This window comes from Capra hircus, chromosome 2, assembly GCF_001704415.2.
Source record: "Capra hircus breed San Clemente chromosome 2, ASM170441v1, whole genome shotgun sequence".
NCBI classification, from domain to species: Eukaryota; Metazoa; Chordata; class Mammalia; order Artiodactyla; family Bovidae; genus Capra; species Capra hircus.
In genome coordinates this window covers 6,079,289-6,105,452 of record NC_030809.1, presented here as the reverse complement: position 1 = coordinate 6,105,452, position 26,164 = coordinate 6,079,289, and the positions used below count along the sequence as shown (strand labels likewise).

The following is a 26,164-nucleotide window of genomic DNA, read 5'->3' as shown; positions in this document are numbered from 1 at the left end:
TTCCCCATCTCACAGTCAAAGTCAGCCCTCCGCTTCCAGTTGCTCAGGCTGAAAAGTTTGGAGCTGGTCCCGACTCCTCTCTCCTTCTCTCACATCCAGCTCTAATTCATCAGCAGGTGCTATTGGTTCCACCTTCCAAGCGGTTCAACTCCTGGGTTGGGAAGGTCCGTTGGGGATGGGATAGGTTACCCACTCCAGTTTTCTTGGGCTTGGTGGCTCAGCTGGTAAAGAATCTGCCTGCAATGCGAGAGACCTGGGTTTGATCCCTGGGTTGGGAAGATCCGCTGAAGAAGCGCAAGACTACCCACTCCAGTATTCTGGCCTAGAGAATTCCATGGACTGTGTAGTCCATGGAGTCGCAAAGAGTCCATGGAGTCGCAAAGAGTCAGACACGACTGAGTGACTTCCACTTTCATTTTCCGAGCATATCCAGAGTCTCTATGCTCACCACTTCCCCTGCAGCTCCATGCCACCACCATCTCTCACCTGAATGAGACCCAGGTCTTCCTGCCTCTGCCCTTCCCCTCTAGTCCTCTCTCAATAAGGAAGCCCGAGTGCTTGCTTCCTTAAAATTGTGTCAGGTTGGAATTCCCTGATGGCACAGTGGGTAAGAATCCACCTGCCAATGCAGGGGACACAGGCACGATCCCTGGTCCAGGAAGATCCCAGCTGCTGCGGGCAGCTAAGCTGGTGTGCCGCGGTGACAGCCCACGCTCTCGAGCCCGTGAGCCGCAATTTCCGAGCCTGTGTGCTGCAGCTGCTGAAGCCTGTGCCCCACAGCAAAGAGGAGCGCCCGGTCGACGCAATTACACAGCAGAGACTCAGCGCAGCCAAAAATAAATGCTTTTGAAAAACGTGTCAGGTCATGCCCTTCTGCTCCAAACTGCAACGACTCCCATCTCACTCAGTGAGAATCACGGTCCCTCCTGCGGGCTGCGGGGCTCCCTATAACCTCGCCCTCCACCATCTCTCTGACTTCGCCTCTACTCTGTGCCTCACTTAACCTGCTCAGCCACTGGCCTCTTTGCTGTTCTGCACACTCTTAAGGCTCTGCCATGGCCTCTTTCTCTGTTGTCCATACGCCCAGCTCCCCTTCGGTGACTTGCCAAATGTTTCTTTCTCAAGGAGGCCATCCTGACTGCCCAGTTTAATACCATAATCTACCCCCTTTTACTAGGTTCTGCTTACTTTTCCATAGCATGCATCACTTAAAAACTTTATTTATCTATACGTCTGCAGTGGCTCTTGGTTGCAGCGTGTGGGATCTAATTCCCTGACCAGGGATGGAGCCTCAGCCCCCTCCCCTGCATTGGGAGTGCGGAGTCTGAGCCACTGGACCACGAGAGAAGTCCTACGTTTATCACTTTCTAATATACTGTTTAAATGCTGCCCCTACTAGAATAAGGGGAAAGGGTTAGGAGAGAGTAAGAACAGAAAAAAGTGGGGGAGAAGGAGAGTGGAGAAAAGGAAAGAGAAGAGACCCTAGGGGCCACGAGGGGAGCCCGCCTGTCTGATGGTAATGAGTGGTTATCATTTTCCAAGCACTTGCTACGTGCAACACAGAGCCCTGTGCTCTGCATGACGCGGGGAATCCTCACCTGGACCACGAAGGACTAGGTTCTATTCCATTACCCGGTTTTACAGATCTGCACACTGAGATCCAAGAATAGCCTAGAAATCTGACCAAGGTGACATGCATGATAAGTGGTGGAGCTGGGATCTGAGCCCCCAGCAGTCTAACGCAAGGGTCCACTGGGCAGCTTTTTAGACTGCAGGTTGAGAATTTTAATTTGTCCAGAGAGCAGTGGGCAGCCACGAAAAGTTATTTAAGCAAAGGACTAATATGATCTCTCATCTATAAAGAGGATGAACGCACCGGGTTATTGTGGAGATTATCTGGGTTCATGGATGGGAAGCCGTTGGACAAATGCCTAGAGAGATGCAAGGCACCCAGGCTGGGCTGGAAGAATTTACAGGTGGTCATCTGCTGCCACCGTGTGGTCATTCTGCTGTATGACATGATATGGATTCTGGTCTGGCTAAATTTGGTAGAGGTGGTGTGGTCTGGGTGGAGAAACTGCTTTAAGGCTGGGGCAAAGGGCAAGGGAACAGAACTCTGGACAAATATGCATGGAGGTCAGGAAGCAACAGTTAAAACTGGATATGGAACAACAGACTGGTTCCAAATAGGAAAAGGAGTATGTCAAGGCTGAATAATGTCACCCTGCTTATTTAACTTATATGCAGAGTACATCATGAGAAACGCTGGGCTGGATGAAGCACAAGCTGGAGTTAAGATTGCTAGAAGAAATATCATTAACCTCAGATATGCAAATGACACCACCCTTATGGCAGAAAGTGAAGAAGAACTAAAGAGCCTCTTGATGAAAGTGAAAGAAGAGAGTGAAAAAGTTGGCTTAAAGCTCAACATTCAGAAAACAAAGATCATGGCATCCGGTCCCATTACTTCATGGCAAATAAAAGGAGAAATAGTGGAAATAGTGGCAGACTTTGGTTTTTTGGGCTCCAAAATCACTTCAGATGGTGATTGCAGCCATGAAATTAAAAGACGCTTGGCTCCTTGGAAGGAAAGTTATGACCATCCTAGACAGCGTATTAAAAGCAGAGACATTATCTTGTCAACAAAGGTCCGTCTAGTCAAGGCTATGGTTTTTCCAGTAGTCATGTATGGATGTGAGAGCTGGACTATAAAGAAAGCCGAATGCCGAAGAATTGATGCTTTTGAACTGTGGTGTTGAAGAAGACTCTCGAGAGTCCCTTGGACTGCGAGGAGATCCAACCAGTCCATCCTAGAGGAGATCAGTCCTGAATATTCATTGGAAGGACTGATGCTGAAGCTGAAACTCCAATACTTTGGCCACCTGATGCAAAGAACTGAGTCATTGGAAAATACCCTGATGCTCGAAAAGATTGAAGGTTGGAGGAGAAGGGGATGACAGAGGATGAGATGGTTGGATGGCATCACCGACTCAATGGACATGAGTTTTGAGTTAACTCCGGGAGTTGGTGATGGACTGGGAGGCCTGGCGTGCTGCAGTCTGTGGGTCACATAGAGTTGGACACGACCGAGCAACTGAACTGAACTGAAAGGGCAAGGGAAGAGCTCCCAGAGAGGAGCTGGTGTCCTGGGGGTGAGGGTCTTTATCAGCAGAAATGCAGAACTCTGGAGTGGATTAAAGTGACGTGAAGTGAAAGTCGCTCAGTGCAACTCTGTGTGACCCCACAGACGGCAGCCCACCAGGCTCCCCCGTCCCTGGGATTCCCCAGGCAAGAACACTGGAGTGGGTTGCCATTTCCTTCTCTTCTGTATGACTCTTTTCGACCCCATGGACTATACAGTCCATGCAATTCTCCAGGCCAGAATACTGGAGTGAGTAGCCTTTCCCTTCTCCAGGGGATCTTCCCAACCCAGGGGTCAAACCCAGGTTTCCCGCATTGCAGGTGGGTTCTTTACCAGCTGAGCCACAAAAAAAAGCCCAAGAATACTGGATTAACTGATTAAGATATTGAGCCCTGGTTTGCCAGAGCAAACCAGAATGAGAAGTGATCCTTACCCTGCATGTGTGCTAAGTCGCTTCAGCCGTGTCAGACTCTGTGAGACCCTCTGGCCTGTAGCCTACCAGGTTCCTTTGTTCATGGATTTGCCAGTTCCAGGCAAGACTGCTGGGTTGCCATGACCTCCTATAGGGGATCTTCCCAACCCTGGCATCGAACCCACGTCTCTTACATCTCCTACATCGGGAGGTGGGTTCTTTACCACTAGGCCCACCTGTGAAGCCCAGATCCTTACGCTAGAAAACCTCATAGTCTGATGGAGAGATAGCATGGGACATGCATTAGTGTCTGGGAAACAGTGAAGACTCCTGGGCTCAAATCCCAGTCTTGCCACTTCCTGCAGACTTCACTTCTCAGAGCTTCGTTTTCCTCACTGGGGAATAAAACCTGCCTCGTGGGATTGCTGTGAAGACCACGGGTGTAACACAGAAAACACTAAGCACCTGTACGTCTAGCCTGCTCAGAGCCTCAATAAAGATGAAAAAAGCAGCCAGGTACAAGGGGAAGAAATCCTGGGTCCCAGGCCCTTTGCTGTCACTAAGTTCTCTATGTGACCTTAGCAAGTCAGCTCCTCGCTCATTGTTTCACCAGCCATACAATGTGGAGCTCAGAGAAGATTAACTCAGATCTCTTCTCACTCTAATTTATCAAGCCCTTTTTCTGGGTCAGCCCAGAATTTTGGTCTCCAAAGAGGAAGATCCAGAAGGCTTGCCCCCATCCATTCACATACTTGATCTTGAGCATTGGCCAAACAGAATAATTCAAGTCCTGTCCAGTCGTGGGGTGATTGGGAGGTAATTACGATGTTCTATTGAGATAATGATGTGGAAGCTGGGGCAATCCATGAACTGCAGAGGAGCCTTGCTCCTCAAAGTGTGGTCCACGGACCAGCAGCAATGTCATCTGGGAGTTTGTTAGAGATGGAGATCTTAAGTCTCACCCCCACCCACTGACTCAGCACCTGCAGTTTAACTTGATTCCCAGACTGTTCCTATCTGCATTTAGAATGAATTGGAAAGTGCTCTGGGGTAATGGTTCTTAACCTTGACCACACAGCAGAATCGGTGAGGCTTTTTCACAAACTGTGATGCCTGGGCTGTATCCCTGGGGACCTATTGGGGGTGGGACCCAGACACTGGTGGTTTTTATAAGCTCTCCAAGTAATTCCAATGTGCATCCATATCTAGTGTCAAGAAGGCAAACACATTCTCTTTTGCGCCAACTAAAATCAATGGTAGCGACTTTCTGGAGTATTCACTGGGGAAGATCTATGTCTGCCACAGGTGCTGAGTAGGAAGTGTGGCATAAAAGCCAAGTTATAAAAAGAAAGTAACTTTGACGGAACCCTTCCTAGGGGCCAGGTCCTGGGCTATCTGCTTTGCACACACATATTGCAGAGTAATCCTCACAATAACATAGACATCACACCCATTTCATAGATGGAAAAACAAAGAGGGCCCCAAGGTAGTTACAGAACTGGGATTTGAACGGAGTTCTGTGAATATGTGTGGACTTCCCAGGTAACTCAGCAGTAAAGAATCCGCCTGCCGTTGCAGGAGGTGAGATTCGACCCCTGGGTTGAGAATATCTCCTGAAGAAGGAAATGACAACCCACTCCAGTATCCTTACCTGGAAAATCCCATGGACAGAGGAGCCCGGTGCTATGGTCCACGGGGTGGCCAAGAGTCACACACAGCTGAGCGAGTGAGTACACACACACACAAATGAATATGTAACAACGAGGCTGATCCCGGTGGCCTTTGAACTGTGTTTCTTGGGGCCGAGGTTTCCTCAGAGGTCGCTGGAGGAGCTGGTGTGGGTGGTGGCAGTTCTGGGAGGCCCCAGGGTTGAGTCGAGGCTGTTTCCCGGCAGTTCCCATCACCTTTCGTCCCCACACGGGGCTGGGCAGACACTCCTCTTGGAGACAGCATTCCTGGGCCTGGAGCGTTTTGGGTCACGTGGTGCCATGCCATCTCCCTGACAGATGTGCACCCTCCCCGCTGCTCGGGGACCCCAGAAACTAATCCCCTGGCGTGTGACACACGAAGGGATTAGTGCTGGGAAATCGGAGCCACATCTGGCAGCCTTTGGGGAGCCGGCAGGGAGCTTGTGCAAGGCCACCCTTGTACCCGGGAACACAGGGGCTCCGGGAGGCGCAGGTCGGAGCTGCCCCGTCCTCCTGAGCCTGCCAGGAGAGGGTGAGTCGGGGGCAGGCCCCCAGGGCTCTGACAAGGCTTGTTTCTGAGGCTTGAAGCGGGAGGAGGAGCTGGAGGTAGAGACAGTGGCAGGGAGAGTGACCAACTGTCCCGGTTCCCCCGGACGGAAGGGGTTTGGGGCTTTCGTGCTGAAATCAGGACAGACAGGACAGGCCTGGGCAACCAGGGTTTTCCCTGAGTTTCCTTCCCCTTGCCTTTGAGGCGGAGCTTCGTGAAATGGGGATCCTTGCCCTGGTGAGCCTCGTAGTGTTGGTGGGCGGGGGAGAAAACGTGGGAGACATATTCATGTCTGGAAACCGCGAGGGCTCCTGGGTGTTCGTCTTCCCTCCTCGTCTTCTGGCATTCCTCCAGCTCCCTCTTCTCTTTTCCAGCCTCCAGGAACTCTCTTCTCTCCACTGACTCAATTTCCCCACTCACAGCGTCTCCTGGACTATAGATCTGACTCCTCAAGGGCTGGAATCTTTCACGGCATGGAGAGAGTGAAGACCCAGGTGAGGCATAGCCCCATGAAGCCTTGCTTCACATATTGACCTAACTCATAAATCACCCCCACATCACCTTCCTTGTCATCACTCACATTTCTAGAGTTTGCACCACAGGCCGGCAAACATTTCATGTGTTTTCTGGGTATTAACTTATCAAATTCTCAAAACAAACCAGAAATGGAGCCTCCTCTTTTTCTGTCTCAGAGACCCTGACTGGAGTGTCCCCCAACTCAGTCCCAACCACCTGTTCAATGAAACTTTCCCCCTGCTCCCACCCTGAGGCTGAGCAGCGGCATCCCAGAGCCCCCAAGAGCCCTGTGGCATGATCTGTTTACATCTCTTTCCCAGAGGAATTATTATAACAGCGTCAGCTACCAGTTTGTGAGTAGCTAGTTTTGAGGGGCTTTGCCTACATTTTCTCAGTTCAGTTCAGTTCAGTCGCTCAGTCGTGTCCAACTCTTTGCCATCCCATGGTCTGCAGCAAGCCCAGGCTTCCCAGTCCATCACCAACTCCTGGAGTTTACTCAAACTCATGTCCATTGAGTCAGTGATGCCATCCAACCATCTCATCCTCTGTCATCATTCCCTTCTCCTCCTGCCTCCAATCTTTCCCAGCATCAGGGTCTTTTCAAATGAGTCAGTTCTTTGCATCAGGTGGCCAAAGTATTGGAGTTTCAGATTCAGCATCAATCCCTCCATTGAATATTCAGGACTGATTTCTTTTAGGATGGACTGGTTGGATCTCCTTGCAGCTCAAGGGACTCTCAAGAGTCTTCTCCAACAGCACAGTTCAAAAGCATCAATTCTTCGGCATTCAGCTTTCTTTATAGTCCAGCTCTCACATCCATACATGACCACTGGAAAAACCAGTAGTTTTCTCAGTTACCCTCCCCTAAAGTCTATGAGGTGTAGGAATGATGGCTGTGCCCATTATGCAGACAAGGAAACTGAGACTTGCAGAGGGGAAGTCGTTTGTCCACAGCTTGTCCACAGCTAAAAAGGGCAGAGCCAGAATCAAGTCCCAGGGCCCAGAGCCCTTGTGTCTGACCTCCAACCACCCTGCTGGCTCCACAAGGGACAGATGTGAGCCAAAGGGAGTAGTGCTGGGCCCCACACACAGCCAGCCCCTGGGGATTATATTCTGATTGAATAACTAACTGGGCCAGGAGGTCTGCCCCAGAGTAGCCAACGAGGAGAAGAGAACTGAGAGTCTCTGGGCTGCAGACCACCTGGAGAAGAAGCTGAGTAAACTGTGTTATGGCTGGGATTTGGGAGAGTTTGGCTCTGAGTCCCTACTCCACGAGCATCTTCCAGCTGGGATGGGAGAGGAGAGATGCCCTATGGCCATTTCAAGTCACAGTGTGAGCAGCCGGGGAGCACGTTTAGACGCTAGACACGGACCCCACCTTTGGGTCTATTGGAATAAATCCTGAGACTGGAGAGATATGAGATGAGGCTGGGCTCCAGAGGAGGGCTGCGAATCAGGCATGCAGAGAACCCAGGCACACGTTGGGGTTGGGGTGGTACAGAGATGGGGCTAGAACCCCACCTCCATCATCTGCCGCCCATGACCTCTGCAAGTCATCACAAGTCTGTAAATTTCATTACCTCCAAAGGAAACCTGTACCCCATTAGCAATCATTTCCCTGTACCTCCAGCCTCTGGCAACCACCGCCTACTTTCTGCCTCTATGGATCTGACTATTCTGGACATTTCATATAAAGGGAATTATATGTGGACATTTAATATAAAGGGACATTTACATAAAAGGGAATTAAGCGTGGCTTCTTGTGGCTGTGGGTTTATAATGCTTTCAACGTACATTGATGTAGCAACTCATTTCTTCTTGTGGTTGAATAATATCCCATAGATATCCCCAACTTTATGTATTCATCATTGGATAGACCCCACTTTTTGGCTACTATGAGTAGTGTTGCTATGGATATACAAGTACACATTTCTGTGTGAACATGTGTGATCTCATTCATCAAGGGCAGCAGAGACAGCCCAGTGGTTAAGGATGCCCAATTCTGGAGCCGCCTGTATAGGCTCAGGGTCCAGCTCTGCCACGTGATACCGTGTAGTTTGGGGTAAAGGGCTTAGCATACGTGAGACTCAGTTTCCTCACTTGTAAACTAGAGGTAGTAGTAATAATACTGTCTCATGGGCTATAGTGGGAGTTAAACAATTTAACTCCCACTTAATCTAACTCCCTTTTAATTTTACCGACTGGTAGATCAGTCGGTAAAGAATCCGCCTGCCAATGCAGAGGACGTGAGTTCAGTTCCTAGGTTGGGAAGATCCCCTGGAGAAGGAAACGGCAATCCATGCCAGTATTCTTGTCTGGGAAATCCTATGGACAGAAGGAGCCTGGCGGGCTATAGTCCATGGGGTCACAAAAGAGTCTGAGCAATTAAACAACAACACAGCAGCAACCTAAAGTACTTAGAATAACGCCCGACACATAGCAGGTGCTTTCTATGTCTACTGTCTCAACACAACTTGGCCAGGTTAGTGCCTTTCCTATCTCACAGATGAAGAGATTGGGAGTGGCCCAGGATTTTATGGGTCTTAGGGTGATATATCCTGGATTTGAACGTGGGTTTTGCTTTGCAAGGGTGTCTTCTGTGATTAACATTCTAGAGGCCTGACTTTGAGACCCAGCTCTCCAGCAGCTGAGTTGTGATATGCTTACCCACTCGCTGAGCAAATCCTCACCAGGCCCCTAGAACAGGTTAGCCACCGAGGTCAGCAGGGAGCTCAGCAGGGAGACAGTATGGAGCTGGGCCAGCCAGGATGGCTAGGCATTAGACATCAGCAGGTCAGCTTCCTGAGGACAGGCCTGAAACAGTTGCTGTTTAGTTGCTAAGTTGTGTCCAACTGTGTGCAACCCTATGGACTATAGTCCACCAGGCTCCTCTGTCCATGGGATTTCCCAGGCAAGAATATTGGCGTGGATTGCCATTTCTTTCTCCAGGGGATCTTCCCAACCCAAGGATCAAACTCATGTCTCCTGTATTGACAGGCAGATTCTTTAACCACTGAGCCACCTAGGTAACCCCCAGGCCAGCTCCCTGTAGACAGGAATTCTGGCACTGGTTCGCTGCTGAGCCCCGGGGGCCTGGAACAATGTCTGACACCTAATAGGTGCTCATGAGAGGGTGGGTAAAAGGACGAATAGATGAAACAGCAGTCTAGCCCTCAGTCCTGGGACAAGGGTTCTGAATCTTGAATTCCTTCCCTGTTATCTCGTTCTTCAGGCCCCCTAGGAGGGACAGAGAAGGATTAGGGGAGAGCAGGGAAGAGTCCTTTCACAACACAGTTTAGGTTACAGCAGCAGTGAAGATAGTTCAAAAGAGACATCAAACGGGACCTCCCTGATGGTCCAGTGGTGAAGAATCTGCCTGCTAGTGCTGGGGACATGGGTTCGATCCCTGGTCCTGGAAGATTCCACAGACCTCGGAGCAACGAAGCCCGTGCCCCAGCTATTCAACTTGCACTCTAGAGCCCGCAAGCTGCAACAAGAGAAGCCCCTATGCCGCAACTACAGAAAGCCCGCATGCAGCAGTAAAGACCCTGCGCAGTCAAAAAAATAAAAGAGACAGAGAGACATAAGACACAGTAAGACATAAGGTGGAGAGTCAGGCCGGTTGGATTTGAATCCCAGCTTTGCTACCACCTTGCTCTGTGACCTTGAGCAAGTTGCTCAACTGCTCTGAGCCCCATTTAATCACGTCTAAAATGAAAGTTCTCAAACCCACTTCATGAGCAGATAGTGAAATGTGGTAAAATCATACTTGTTTAGATGAACAGCACAGGCCAGGCATAAAGCTGACAGTTAACACACGACGTTTATCATTCTTTAGACGAGTCCTTTCCTTCCTGTAACTGCAGTTTGCCCACCTGGAATTAAGTTTCAACAAATGCTTGTGAAGCCTCGTCAAGAACTTTGGTTGAGTAGCTCTGAGCTGTGTGACTCTGGGCAAGTCACTTAACTTCCCTGAGCCTCATCTGTGACGTCAGGGCACTAAGGGCGCCTGCCTCAACAGGGCCCTGGGAGAGGCCTCTGAAAAGGCTTAGCACAGTGCTTGCAGCACTAACTGGAAGTGTCTGCAGGAGACTAAGTTTGCCTTTAGGGAACATGTAGCTCTTCCTGGGGGCCAGGTCACCATACACACTGTCTCTTTAGATTCCGTCCCACCTCCCCACCAGGCCTCTTCCTTACCCTCTGTGTGACTTCAGGCCTTGATCTCACCTTACGATCCCTATGTCCTGCCCTCGCCCACCCCCCAAGCACATCTCGGTCCCCACGCCTGTCTGAGGGAACGGCCCCTGTTTCTCCGAGCCTCACCCTCACCCTTCCTTGAGCTCTCCAGGCAGGTCCCTTTTCACTGCGATGTTTTAAAAAGTATTTATTTCCATTTATTTGGCTGCACTGGGTCTTAGTTGCAGCACACAGGTTATTTCAGTTGCAGCATGCGGGATTTAGTTCCCCAACTAGGGATCGAACCCTATCACACTGATAATCATAGAACAACTGCTATCTTAGAGAGAGCTGGATTTGCACTGCAGTGGAGGCTTAGGCTGAGTGCCCTTGAAGGGATCTGGGTGAAGAGAACTGGGAGGAGGTGGCATTTCAGCTAGTTTTAGATATCTCGCTAAATACAGAGGAGAGAGAGGGCATGCCCAGCAGAGGAGACAGGCTAGGCACAGACACAGAGGTCTGCGGGGCAGAGCTGTCAAAGGGGCTGTACTGGGGAGGTGCTTGGTTTTACAGGTGCGAAATTCACCCCAAGCTGTAGGCTCCCCTGATGTCTGGGTAAACCTAAGGCATAGGACTCATTTGGAAAGACCCTGATGCTGGGAAAGATTGAGGGCAGGAGGAGAAGGAGACGACAGGATGAGATGGTTGGATGGCTTCACCAACTCAATGGACATAAGTTTCGGTAGACTCCGGGAGTTGGTGATGGACAGGGAGGCCTGGCGTCCCGCGGTTCATGGGGTTGCAAAGAGTTGGACATGACTGAGCAGCTGAACTGAACTGAAGGCATAGGAAGGGCCAGGCCAAAGGAGTCCCTCTCTCCTCCCCTGTTGACCCCCTGTGTGGGCCTGTCTTGCCCTTCCCCTTCCAGGCTGGCCGGCAGCTCAGTCTGCTGAAAGTGAAGAAGAAGTGGCTCTTGCCGGCTTCCTGCAGCTTTTTCTTTGTGCTCTCTGTGCTCATGACCGGCTGCTTCCTGTGGCAGTATTACCTCCCCAAGCTGAAGATTGGTGAGTGCCAAGCCTCCTTGGGTCGCTCCCCGTCCCTGGAGGTCCCCGTGGGCTTTGGGCCGCCACTCCTGACCTGAGGGAGGACCACAGATTCAGACTCAGGAGCTCTGGCCTCCATGTGGACTCTAGCTCTCATGAACTGTGCACCTTTGGGCCGGTCATGTGCTCCTTCTGTGCCTCGATGCCCTTCTGTGTAACCTGAGGATACTAATGCCCCTGCGGTGTTCTTAAGCCACCTACTCTGGGGTGTGTGTGTAAAACTCAGGGTTCCCCCCACCACCACAAAGTGCAGTGTTTCTCTTGGTCTGCCTTCAGCCCCCAGGGTGAAATCCCAGGCTCTACCTCCCTTTAAAGGCACTCCTCCAGCTTCAGCTAAGACCCTGGGAGGAACACGTGCCAGTATATGTGGGCAGCAGCTGCCATTTCTTGACTGCATCCTGGGCTGGTTAAGGTTCAGCAAACGAACCTCCAGGGCAGGTAACATCCTGGCCCTCTGTTGCTATAGCAACCCCTGGGCCCATCAGCCTGCTGGGATCCCGGATGGTCCAGAGTCCCAGGTCTCTGCTGCAGCTGGGGAGAATGTCTCTCTCCGTTTCTCTGAGACATCCTGTATTACAGACGCCAATGGCTCAACAAGGTGGTCTGGGCTCCCAGAATCCTGCAGATTTTTGCAGAAATGCCTCCTTTTATTTTCCTGCCAGCTTCTTCCTCTCCCAGACAACCCTTTCTTTCTAGAGTAAATTCCTTTATCAAGGGCTTCTTAGTCTCTCTAGCAAACAGTCCCCAAGTGGGTAGGTTGGCCTGTTCTCCAGGCTTCTCAAACTATCAAACTACCAATCTGTGGCAGACCAGCCTTATGAAATAAATGAAAAAATGAATTATATTAGGGAAATAAATGAAAAAGACTGCAAAATAGAAGCCCAGGTTTTCAGTAATTAGATTCAACATTCACAAGATTACTCTGAGAAACTGCTATAAAAGTTTCTAAATGTTTTTTTTTTCTTTTCCAATTTTGTACTTAATTTGTCACAAATGGGAAACAGTTTATGGAACTCTCCTGGGTCCACTGACTACAGTGATCTGCATCCTCATCCTCACATAGGCATCACCTGAGAGGTTGCTATTAATAACAATGCGGATGAAGTTGTTGAGAGATCTTCTGTAGGGTTTGTGATTTTCCTGCTTGGGACCACATCATCTGAGGCTGGGTAACAAACCACCTAAACCCACTGGCTTCAGACAGAGTGATTGATCATTTCTCGTGATTCTACGCACTGGCTGGCAGTTCTGCTGGTCTAACCTGGGCTCACCAATGCAAGCAAGTTCAGTGGACCTCTCCCCCATGTGGACTTTCCCTCTCAAGGTCGCTATCCTAGGCTTGTCCACGAGAGGGAAGTGTTCCAAAGCAGCAAAGGCAGATTAAGGTCTAGCTTTGGGAGGGGCACAATCAATTCAACCTCATACTTTTGGCCAAAACAAGTCATGCAGCCCCTCTGATTCAGGTGGGAGGGTCTCGAGAGCTTGTGGCCACGGTGAACCGCCATCACGGAGCCTTCTCCCAGCTCTGGGTGGTCTTGGGAGGCAGTGGAAGGTTTATTTAAGTGAACCTTTTTTATTTTTGAAGCACCTCACCAGACACAAGACTTGCTGGCACATATTTAAAAAAATAATTTTTATTGTTTTTTGGCTGCGTTACACAATATGCAGAGTCTTTGTTCCCCAATCAGGGCTCAAACCTGCGCCCCCCGCAGTGGAAGGGCAGTCTTAACTACTGGACCACCAGGGAAATCCCTGGAAGGTTTAGGAAAAGGTGATTCTTACACTCTTGGGGGGTTCTCACACTCTTGCCACCCCACACCATCCTTAAAGGATGTGGGGAGGTCTGGGGGCCGTAGAGATGGTCTCAAGCCTGAATCCTGTCCTGCCAATTTCCATACCTTCCCTCTGAGGTTGCAAGGAAGCACACACCAGGACAAAAGCAGGATGGGACTCAAACCTGGATGCCTGGACCCACTGCTCTGGGGATGGAATGAGTCCTTCCTAGTGGTTTAAGCCTGGAGCCTCAGCAGGGCCCTGAATCCACTTCTCCGTCCAGATATATCATTAGAGCTGGAGAAAGGGGGACAGATAGAGATGTTGCTGTGGCTGCCCCTCGGAGCTGGAGCCTAAGTCTGCTGACTATACAGAGGGAGGAGGCTGGACATATGAGACAGAAGGGCTGCCAATGGGCACCTGTGGCCTGACTGGTCCCTCAAAGGCCAAGCCGCAGGTGGTGAGTGTGGGACTGTGCTGTCTCCTCCCAGACAGGCTCTGCACTTTGCCCTTGACTGCCCAGGGCTGGTACCTTGTGGTGAGGGGGTGCCAGCTTGGAGGGCTTGCCCTAGGGCATGAGCCTGGCACTTGCTGCCACCTTCCCACCTCCTCTACGATGACCCCTAGACTCCTATCCTGATCTCTGTCCTTTACTCATTTTGTGATGTTCCCTCCAGGTTCCTTGGGACCAGAGGTGACCTCTGCCCCCGTGAGGATGTGTCCCCAGCACCCTGAGCCTGTGCCCCTGGCCCATCCCCTCCCCGTGCTGAAGGAGGCCCTGGAAAAGGTCAGTGATGACCCAGGAGAGAACTGACTGTGTGGGCTAGGCCAGGCGGAGGAAGGGGAGGGCACGCCCTCTGCAATGGTGGTTGTATTCATTCAACATATAATCCTTGAGCACTTGCTCGGTCCTACAGACCAGCAGTATGGCAGAAAGAAGACATTGTCCTGCTCTGAAGGAGCTACTAGTCTGGAGTGAGGAGAACAGTCAATATAATAAACATTTATCACCAGGGCAAGAGTGAGGACAGGGCAAGTTTAGGGGTCATGGGACTTGGAGTCATGGAAGGCTTCTGGAGGAAGTGGTGTCTAAATTGAGAGCTGAGCAGGTAGGATATGTGTGTATATAGTAAGGGAGCTTGGGGGTGTGAAGGGTGTGCTCCAGAGAGAGGGAAGAGCATGTGCAAAGGCCCAGAGGCAGCAGGGTCAGTACAAGACGCATGTAGAGAATTACGAGGAAGTTCAGTCTAGTGGGGGGCATAACTGGAGGTGGAGAAAGATGAGGCAAGGAGGATCACAGAGCCATTGTAATATGATTAAAGACACTCCATGAAATTAAAAGAAGCTTGCTCCTGGGGAAAAAAAGCTATGACAAACCTAGACTGTATTAAAAAGTAGAGACGTACCTTTGCCGACAAAGGTCCATCTAGTCAAAGCTATGGCTTTTCCAGTAGTCATGTATAGATGTGAGAGGTGGACCATAAAGAAGTCTGAGCACCAAAGAATCAATACTTTCTAATTGTAGGGCTGGAGAAGATTCTTGAGAGTTCCTTGGACTGCAAGGAGATCAAACCAGTCAGTCCTAAAGGAAATCAGCCCTGAATTCTCATTGGAAGGACTGATGCTGAAGCTGAAGCTACAATATTTTGGCCACCTGATGCGAGGAGCCAACTCATTGGAAAAGACCTTGATGCTGGGAAAGATGGAAGGCAAAAGGAGAAGGGGGTGGCGGAGGATGAGATAGATAGCATCACTGACTCAACAGACATGAATTTGAGCAAACTCTGGGAGATAGTGAAGGACAGGGGACCCTGGTGTGCTGCAGTCCATGTGGTCGTAAAGAGTTGGACACAACTCAGCAACCAAACAAGAACAACCCCACATTACCATTGCCGGATGGCCTGACACTAGAGGGCGCTGTCAGTCAGGTCTAGTCTGTGCCATCGAGACCCCACTCACTTGGGTCACACATCTTCAAGCAGTCAGTTCAGCTGCTCAGTCGTGTCCGGCTCTTTGCAACCCCATGGACTGCAGCACTCCAGGCCTCCCAGTCCATCACCAACTCCCGGAGCTTGCTCAAACTCATGTCCATCCAGTCGGTGATGCCATCCAACTATCTCATCCTCCGTCGTCCGCTTTTCCTCCTGCCCTTCATTCTTTCCCAGCATCAGGGTCTTTTCCAATGAGTCAGCATTTTGCATCAGGTGGCCAAAGCATTGGAGCTTCAGCTTCAGCATCATCCTTCTGATGAATATTCAGGACTGATTTCCTTTACGGTTGTCTGGTTTGATCTCACCTTAACAGACATGAAGATCAGAAAGTGGAATCTAGAAAAATGATACAGATGAACTAATTTGCAAAGCAGAAACAGAGGCATAGACTTAGAGTACAAACCAAACATATGGATACCAAGGAGGATCAAGGGGATGGGATGAACAGGGAGACTGGCGTTGGCATATATACTCTACTATGCATAGAATAGATAACTAGTGGACACCTACTGCATAGCACAGGGAACTCTCAGTGCTGCCGCTGCTGCTGTAAGTCACTTCAGTCATGTCCTTCTCTGTGCGACCCCATAGACAGGCAGCCCATCAGGCTCCACCGTCCCTGGGATTCTCCAGGCAAGAACACTGGAGCGGGTACTCAGTGCTCTGCGGTGACCTAAATGGGAAGGAAATGCAAAAAAGAAGGGATATACGTATATATGGAGAAGGACATGGTAACCCCTCCCGTGTTCTTGCCTGGAGAATCCCGGGACAGAGGAGCCTGGTGGGCTGCCGACTATGGAGTCGCACAGAGTCAGACACGACTGAAGCGACTTAGCAGCAGCAGCGTGCATAGGAATGGCTGATTCACTTTGCTGTACTGCAGAAACTAACCCAACATTGTAAAGCAACTATACCCTAATAAAAAAAAATTTTTTTTAAAGGAGTGTATGTGCAGCAGCCTGGGGGTGGCGGCAGTGGGGAAGGGTTTGAAATTCGGTCTGTGGGACAGATGAAGGAAAGGAGGGTACGTGTTCATGTAAGAGCAGGTGTGGGCCAGCGCAGAGAGACACAATCCCTGCCTGCAAATACACAAGAAGCTTTTGTGAGGGAGACAGAGCAGAAGGCTGCTATTTGCCTCCCAGGGGTGATACTAATTAGAAACAACACAGCAGCAGTGATAACTGTGGCTGCCTCCTCGTGAGAGCCTGGCATGCGTCTTGCAGTGTGCTAACTTCCCCCCGTATTACCGCCTTGTGAAGCCCTAGACAAAGAGGAGGAAACTGCGGCAGCGTCAGCTCAGGTGGACTTCCCGGGCGGTCCGCCTGCCAGTGCAGGAGACGTGGTCCGGGAAGACCCCACAGGCCCGGGAGCGACGGGGCCCATGTGCCAGAGCCCGTCCTCCCCAGCTAGACAGGCCGCCGCGGTGAGGAGCCAGAGCACGCAACTAGAGACAGCCCTCCCGGCCACAGGGACCCAGCGCAGCCGGAAACAGAGTAGAGGAAAAGTTAGGCCGGGGGTGGAAACCACAGACAGACTGAACTCGGTTCAGGGATGTCAAATCTCTTGGCCAGGAGGTGCTGGAATGAGCATGAGGAATGAGCATCCCGATTTTCCTCAGCCATGAGCCATCGGGGCAAGTCGCTTCATATCTCATTTTCTCACCTGTAAAGTAGGGGTGGGGGGGAAATCAGCACTGACTTATTATGAGGATTAAGCGAGACAAGGTATGAACATCATTGTGTATTGTGTCTGGCACATTCTAAATGTCCAGTAGGTGTTAGCAGTTAATCGTCATTAAACTTCATCACTGAAAATAATGAAGTATTAATATTTCCAACAAATGTTCAAAGAGAGTGCCCTCTGCAAATCCTGAATTCTCCAACACTAGGGGTCAGATGAGGCATTTGCTATTGTTTAGTTGCTGAGTTGTATCCGACTCCTTGTGACTCCATGAACAGCTCTGTCCATGGGATTTCCCAAGAATACTGGAGTGGGTTGCCATTTTCTTCTCCAGAGGATTTTTCCGACCCAGGGCTCGAACCCACATCTCCTGCACTGCAGGCAAATTCTTTACTGCTGAGCCACCAGGGAAAGCCCTAGATGAGGCCTACTGAAGGCTTTCTAGGGCATCACAGGTTTGATTAGATCAGTGGCCTTAACCCCTCCTTCCTCATATATATTTCCAAGGAAATGTTTCTTTGAACGAAAGTCTTATGAGGAAACCTTACATACAAAACAGATTCCAGGGGATCTGCTCTGATTGCAGCTGGGTGGTGGCCAACCCCATGGGACATAGTTTGACAGCCAGAGGTCTGGAGGCTCACTGGGGCTCCCTTCCAGCCACTGGTGGGGAGAATGGAGGGGAGCGAGACAGTGCGTGCTGTGTGCAGCGGGTGGAAGGGCCTGGTGGGGAGAAGGACACGTGAGCTCTAAGCCTCCCGCTCCTCTCTTCCCAGGTGGGCCGGATCCTCCGCCAGGCCCTGTCTGCCCCGGGCCTGGCTGCCATGTCTGCAGTTGTCATCCACAATGACACCGTGCTCTGGACTGGGAACTTCGGGAAGAAGAATGGTTCAGACCCGGCTTCCGGGCCCCCCAATGAGTACACCATATACCGGTCAGCTGGTGGACCACCAGGATCCTGTGGCAGGGGCGAGGGATGGGACGACGAGGGGGACTTGGGAGGCAGGAGGACTCATGAGAATTATGGCTGGGTGAGGGGGGGGGGCGGATCTGAGTTACCAGGGCCCTTTCTTAAGTTTTGGCAATTTCACAGATGAGGAGACAGAGGTCCAGAGAGGAACAGTGAGTGCCTAACATCACACCACAGGGTAATAGGTCAGGAAGGAATCCCTTCTGGAGAGTCCTTAGCCCCAAAGCTCCCAAACTAGAAAAGACCCCCTTGTGTTCCACCCTACCCCCCTCCTATGTGACACAAAGGAGCTGTAACCAGTTCCTGGGTCCTCCACCCAGGTTTCCAACAGCCAGCAGCAGTGGCCCGGATGGAAGCAACTTGGGACACACCCAGAGTCTCTCCTCCTGGGTGCTGCCTGTAGGATCCTTGGCCCTCACGGTGCGAAGTGAATACAGTTGCTGCCAGGGATGCTTGTGAGGATTACAGGGGTTCCAGTCAGGCTGCACCAGCTGTGTGCCAGCCAGGGGGCAACAATTATATTTGCTCTCACCTACTGAGGGCTTCTCTGGTAGCTTAGTGATAAAGAATCTGCTTGCCAAGCAGAAAACACGGGTTTGATCCCTGGGTCAGGAAGATCCCGTTGAGAAGGAAATGGCAATCCACTCCAGTATTCTTGTCTGGGAAATCCCACGGACACAGGAGCCTAGTGGGCTACAGTCCACAGGGTCGCAGGTCGGACACGACTGAGTGACTAAGCAACAATAAATCACCTGCTGGGCACTCACCACCTGCCAGGTATGTTGCTAGGCACCTTGCACGCATGATCTTGTTCAGTCCTTTCTAAAATCCATGAAACAAGACAACGAAATTACATCTCAGAAAAGTCTAGTATTTTTTCCAAGGCAACTCAGCTGGAGAGAGGCAGAGGCATGATCCCAGCTTGGGTCTGTCCCAGAGTGGGGAGTTGCTGGCGAGGGCCTGGCGTCGGGGAGATGCTCATCTCATGGTGTGCATCTGGCCCCGCCTCATTGCCTCTGCTATGTTCTCGAGCATCTTGATGGCATTCTACAGAGGCTTGTGGATTTCCACCTGTGACGGTGAATAAGGGTGGGCTCAGCGCTTTCCTGGGCTTCTCAGCTGGCTCAGTGGGTAAAGAATCTGGCCGCAACGCAGGAGATGCGGAAGACACAAGTTGGATCCCTGGGTTAGGAAGATCCCCTGGTGGAGGGCATGGCAACCCACCCCAGTATTCTTGCCTGGAGAATCCCATGGAGAGAGGAGCCTGGCAGGCTACAGCCCACGGGGTTACAAAGAGACGCGACTGAAGCGGCTGAGCTCACATACACACAGCGCTTTCCTGATTATACCAGAAAGTCAGAGGCTGGGGGTGCAGGGTGGAGGTGGGTTGTGGAGCCAACGATGCCCGCTGCACCCTTGTGCCTCTCATTGTCCAGGATCTCCAGCGTCTCCAAGATCTTTCCTGTCCTTATGCTGTACCGCCTATGGGAAGAGGGCATTGTGGCTTCTCTAGACGACCCTCTGGAGCGGTACGCCAGCACTTTCACCATTAACAACCCACTGGGTATGGCATCAGCCTCCCAACAAAGGAGTCTGGTGGATGGGCTGGAGGAGGTGGGCCCAGCCCCAAGGCCTTCACCTGTCACCCTCCGAAGGATGGCCAGCCAGCTGTCAGGTGAGTGGCTCTGAACGTGATCTGCTGCTGCTGCTGCTGCTAAGTCGCTTCAGTCGTGTCCAACTCTGTGCGACCCCATAGATGGCAGCCCACCAGGCTCCCCCATCCCTAGGATCCTTCAGACAAGAATACTGGAGTGGGTTGCCATTTCCTTCTCCAATGCATGAAAGTGAAAAGTGAAAGTGAGGTCTCTCAGTCGTGTCAGACTCTTCGCGACCCCATGGACTGCAGCCCACCAGGCTCCTCCGCCCATGGGATTTTCCAGGCAAGAGTACTAGAGCAGGGTTGCCATTGCCTTCTCCAATGATCTAGCTTAGCCCAGACCATTTGATCTAGCTTAGCCCAAACCATTTTAGGTGAGGGCACCAAGAAGCATGCTCTCACCCAGCCAGGCTGGGCCCACTCTCTGCTCTGTTTCCACATGTAATGTACATATCATATAACATATATATATATATATATATATATATATATACACATGTTATGTGTGTGTGTCTATGTATATATATGAACATGCATCACATATCTTTGGAAGGAAAGTAGAAATTAAACCACTGGGTTGCCTCCAGGGAGAGGAACTTGGTGGCTGGGGAGAAGAGTAGGGGGGAACATTTTTCACTGTATACCCTTTGGTGTCTTTGGGATTTTGAATCATGTAAACGAATTATTTATTAAAAACTACATAAAAAGAATAATGATAAAAGATGTGCTAACAAGCCAAGATGAAGTCTCCACGGTGGAAGGGCAAGGGCAGCCTGGGATGCTGGAAGACAAAAGCCAGTGGACAGGAATTGGGCAGGAATGGGTGGGAGGGGGTCTGTGATCTGTGGCGACTGCCCCAGCCAAGGCGGAGAAGGCGGGCACCACGTGCGCCACCCCGAAATGCCTTCTATTGTTCAGATTTTCAGTCATCAACCCATCTAGATGGTAGGAATGCATCACAAGTGCCTACTATTTCATCATTTGACAAAGTGTGTTCAGGCCTGAGGTCTCAATCTATGGACATGGCTGGTTTTCGCTCCCATTAGCAGATGGTGAACCTGAGGCTCAGTCAGAAAATGGAACCTCCTGAAATTGCCTAGGCAGGAGAGGATCAGGGGAGGGTGGCCCAGTGGCTAAGGGCACAAGCACTGAAATTCCCACTCTGCCTCCTAGCTGTGTGATCTTGGGCAAGTCACGTAACCTCTCTGAGCCTTGTTTTTCTCCTCTGTAAAATGACTAGTTTGTGCTATTTTGGGGAATTAAGTGTGCTGATGAATTTCAAGCACTTAGCTGACAGCAGGTACTTTTCAAAGTATCTCTGGTTATTATAGTCAGGGGCAGACCTAGGTTTATTGGGGCCTGATACAATTTTGGGGTCCTTTAAAAAAATATTCCTGATAGCTCAGTTGGTGAAGAATCTGTCTGTAATGCAGGAGACTCTGGTTCAATTCCTGAGTTAAGAAGATCTGCTGGAGAAGATATAGGCTACCCACCCCAGTAAGCTTGGGCTTCCCCTGTGGCTCAGCTGGTAAAGAATCTGCCCTCAATGCGGGAGACCTCGGTTAGATACTTGGGTTGGGAAGATCCCCTGGAGAAGAACAAAGTTAACCCAATTCCAGTATTCTGGCCTGGAGAAATCCCTGGACTGTATAGTCCATGGGGTCCCGAAGAGTGGGACACAACTGAGCGACTTTCACTTTTACAATATTAAAAATTCAAACTTAGATACAGGCCTCGGAAGGGGTCAGTCAGGCTTTTGCTCCTTGAACCTCCTATTAAATCCACTCCTGGTTATAACCTGAACCTAGGGCTCCCTCTAGGGGTACACTGTGGACTCTTCTTCATCTATAGCCAAGGAACCCAGCACAGGGCTCTGTTTGTGGTCATTTTTAAAAACGCCCTACTTGTCTTCTCTCACTCCCAAAGGGACCAGCTGACCACAGGGCTGCCTGGATAACTTATAGGCTCCCAGTGTCTTTTACGATTGACCTTCACCCTAATCTGGAGCTTTCTCCCATTCTGAGCTTTTCATGCATTCTTAGTCAGGCCCTGCAACAGCTCCCAGGGAGATCAAGGCAGGTGCTTCAGCCCACTTTACAGTGAGCAAATAGAGGCTCAGAGAGGTAAAGCACACGGTTTGTGGTCACACAGCAAGAAGTGCTAGAGTCAGAATTTAAACCCAGGACTTGGGTCTTCAGCCCCCAGTTGTTCAGGCCAAGAGCCTGGGAGTTAGTTATCCCTGGAACCTCTCATTCCCATACCCTCCATATCCCCTCCAGTAGCAAATTCTGTTGGCTCCACTATCAAAATATGTTCAGAACCCACCCCCTACTCACTCGTCCAATCCACCATCATTTAAGCATGGACCTCTGCAAGTCTCCTTACAGGTTCCCCTGCGTCTGCCATTGCCCGCGCCTGCCCCCAAAGACTGCTTTCACATAGCAGTCAAAGCTACCCCGATATATGTCAGATTATATCCCTGCTCTGCTCAAACCCTTTAGCCCCATCCCAATGAGAGAAGAGCCCGAGTCGTTTTAGTACCCAATAGCACCCTACAGGTCTGGTGCCTGCACCTCCAATCTCTCTTATCGCCAAAGCCTCCCCTTTTCTCACTCCTCTCCAGCCACACTGGCTGTTTCCTGCTGACCCTCAAACATTCCCGCCTCAGGGCCTTTCCATCTGCTGTTCCCTCTGCCTGACACATTCTTTCCTCTCGTCTCACCTCTTCCAGGCCTCACCTGCTCAAGGGTTGCCTTCCCTGTGATGCCTTCCTCTGACCACTTTGTATAAAATAACCACCCCTCCTTTCACACATGTAATTATCTCCCTCCAGAGCATGAATCTTTATTTGCTTGTCTGTCTCCTCTGCTAGAATGCAGACTCCACATGGGCAGGGACTTCGTGTGGCTCACCCCTGAGTCCCGGCACCCAGAACAGTCTTTGGCACAGAATAGATGCTTGAACACTATTGCTGAGTGAATGGATGGGAAGAATCCTAATCCTGTGAGCCTTCCCGTATTGTCACATCCAAAACCAGAAAACCCCAAGTGATCAGAGGAGTCAGTTCCCAAGACATATGTGGGCAGCAACCTCAAACATTTTATGGAATCGAAGGTCTATGGTTGATGACAATCATGCTCAGCATTTTATTTCACTGAATCCTTACACAAGCCCCATGATGGGAATTATTTCCGTTCTGTTACAGATGAGAGAACACTGGCTCAGAGAGGTTAAGTGGCTTGCCCAACAGAACACTGGCAGGGGACTTCCCTGGTGGTCCAGAGGTTAAGACTCCATACTTCCATTTCAGAGACATGGGTTCGATCCATGGTTGGGGAACTAAGGATCCCACAGGCTGCATAGTGCAAAAAAAACAACAACAACCCAAAGGACACAAAACACAGGCAGGATTAGAGTCCATGCTAGAGGCTTTCTTTTTTAAAAGCTGATTTTATCATTATCTTTCAACTCATGGAAAGTAGGGGAGGAGTGCACCCAGGGCCCCCCCCCACCTCAGCTGACCCAGCGAATCTGACCATGGCTCCTCCCTAGGGCTACCCCGAAGGCTCCGCTCCACTTCACTGTTGTGGAGGGGCAGCACCCAGGAGGCCCTGAGCCTGCTGAAGGACGATGTGCTGGTGGCGGATCCAGGAACCAGGTGAGGGGTGAGCCCTGATGTCCCGCCAATGCCAGGAACCTCACAAGGGCACACACTCGTCCTGGCAGACAGCCCGTGTGACCACATCCTAGGTGGTCAGAGCCCGGAAAGACTTCAGGGATGACTGACAAGTCCTGTTCCACATTTGGGGAGACTGAGGCCCATGGATGGATGGCAGAGCAAGGCAGTAGGGGAGCCGGGCCCAGATCCAGCTCTGTTTGAATTTCAAGTTCTTTCGATGAATTAACTCAACACCAGCTCTGTGCTTGGAATGTGCAAACCTGAGAAACAGCAGCGGATGGATCCACTCGGTGCCCCCTCATGAAGTTTGCTTTCTTGCCAGTGAACAATGATATTCTTATTGCTAAACAGATAAACAAGATAAATACAGTTTTCCCCAAGTGCTGGGAAATAAACGGCATGCTGATAAGATAGGGAGTGGAAAGCTGGGGTAGCCACTGAACACAGAAGCTGGGCTCGTGGAGCAGTGGGGCTGTGAGCTGGACAGAGGTCAGCGGGCACTCGCCTACCTCAGATGCCTCCTTCTGGGCCCTGGGCAAGTGCCCTTTTTCCAAATTTGCCCCTCTGCTTCTCCAAACGCTGAACCTCAGGGCCCACTTCTCTTAAGGAAGAAAGGATCTAAGGCTTAGCCGTCTGTAGGCTACAGTCCTCCTTCCAGCTCTGACATTAACTTCCTGAGCAACCCTGCAGAAAGCATCTGCTTCTGTGAACTTCACTTTTCTTGCCTTTGGGGGAAAAAAAAAGGAGCCTGGGCTAGAGTTCAGGAATGTCTAATAGCATTTGTGCATTTTCACCCATTCTGTGCCTTCCTGAGGCACTATTTTAGAGATTCTGGAACAGCGTCTGCTCTGGGAAAGACAAGTGACTCCCTATTGATTACTGGTGTCTGCCATGGCTGGGAAGAAGGGGGTGAGATCTTGCCCACTAGTTGCTATCCTTGAGCTATATGATCACTATCGTTACTCGCCACCCAATCCCAGCAATCTGAGGCTCCGTTTTCCTGATAAAGTAAATTATACTAACGTGTAAAGTAGATTTGTTTTACCACTTTCTCAGGTGCACTGCTAAGTCTAGGTCTTTGCCAGTCTGCTGTGCGACCCTGGGCAATGCTCTGCCTCTCTCTGGGCCTTCCTCTTTCCGGAAGGAAGAATAAATACTGAGTTGTATCCAATGATCTCTGAAGTCTCTGCTAGGTCTGACCATCTCCGATTCCGTGAAGCAGATTCCTTTCCTGTCCACCCGGTAAAATGAAATTCGGAAGGCTTTTCAGACAATCCGAGCAAGTGGGAAGGGGTTATTTGGGGCCTGGCGATGCCCATGCTGGGCTGCAGGCCAGCTTCCACCCTTCCTCTTTCAGGTGCCATTACAGCACGCTGGCCTTCTCGCTTCTGGCCCACGTCCTGGCAGCCCACACCGTGCAGGGTGACTACCAGCGCTGGATCTTGGAGAAGGTGCTGGAGCCGCTGGGAATGGCAGACACGGGCTTCGACCTGACGCCTCCTGTGCGTGCCCGGTTGGCAGTGGGCTTTTACGGCAGTGGGCGGCCGGCTCCTCTGTACGACCTGGGCTGGTACCGGCCATCGGGCCAGATGTACTCCACCACGGCTGACCTGGCCAAGTTGTCCATGGTGCTCCTGGGCGGCGGGCCCCAGCGGCTCCTGAGGCCGGATGCGTCCAAGACGCTGCTGGTGCCACTGCTGGCCTGCCCGGGCGCCTACTTCGCCAATGAGACGGGCACGCCGTGGGAGTTCCACGCGCAGCGGGGCTACCGCGTGGTGCGCAAGGACGGCGAGCTGGACGGCTACGCTGCCACCTTCTCGCTGGTGCCGCCGCTGCGCCTGGGTCTCACGCTGCTCCTGGCCGGGCCGCGGCCGCCCGGGCCCGACCTCGTGGCGCAGGCCTACGACGTGCTCCTGCCGGCCATGGAGAGGGCCCTGCGGGGGGCCGAGCTCAGCCCGGCGCCGCCGCCCAGCACGCGCCCCTTCACCGGCTACTTCACCTTCGCTAACTTGACCTTTTACGACGTGCGCCCAGGGCCGGCGGGCGAGCTGCGCCTGCGCCAGTTCGGGCCCCGCGTGGAGGCGCTGGTGCCCGCGGCGTTCCGCACGCTCACGCTGCGCCACGTGCGCGGCCGCGTCTTCCAGCTGCACGTGGCCCGCGAGTTCCCGTGCGCCCTGCCCCTCGGCGACTCCTGGCTGTCCCTGGAGGCCCAGCACGGGCAGCTGGTCAACTTCTACCCCTTGGACCGCCACGGGCTGTCCCCGGGCTTCGACGTGCCAGGCCTCAACACGTACAGGGTGTTGCGGCTGTCGCACAAGCCGGTGTTCAAGACCCAGTGACCCTGGACTCCGTTTTCCCCTGCTGTTGCCTCCCTGCTGTCCAACCTAGTTTTGCAAAGTAAGGCTGCATGAAGGTTTGTTGGAGAACCCGAGGAGTTGGCAGCGTGGGGTAGGGCAGTGCCCCTCAACGTTGTGGTTCGTGGACCACCGCCGCTTGCCAGCTGTTATCTGTGAGAGAGGAAGAGTTAGGTAAGCATTTAGAAACTCAAATAGCGAGTTGACAGAGTATTTTTGTGTGTGTGTTGAATCTGAGACAGAATATCATTGTATCTTTTAAAAATCAACCTTAATAGAGTTATAATTTTATGTAAAAGGAAATGAACGCATTATCAGGGTACAGTTTGATTTTGACAGATATGTATACCCATCCCCACAATCAAGATAATAGAAAACGTTCATCACTCGCCCAAACATCCCTCCTGCTGCTTTGCAGTCAGCTTCCTTCCCTGCTCCCAGCCCTGGGCAACTACTGATCTACTCTGTCACTTTAC

The 26,164-nt window shown here is 51.4% G+C and overlaps 1 protein-coding gene across 1 annotated transcript; it reads left to right on the top strand.

Annotated features, from left to right (window-relative positions):
* LACTBL1 (lactamase beta like 1) lies at positions 6,279-25,673 on the top strand. Its single transcript, XM_018067081.1, has 7 exons — positions 6,279-6,283; positions 11,410-11,545; positions 14,035-14,144; positions 17,805-17,962; positions 19,435-19,673; positions 23,208-23,313; positions 24,692-25,673. Exons 2-7 carry the CDS (start codon positions 11,497-11,499, stop codon positions 25,671-25,673), a joined length of 1,644 nt encoding a protein of 547 aa, XP_017922570.1. The 5' UTR covers positions 6,279-6,283; positions 11,410-11,496.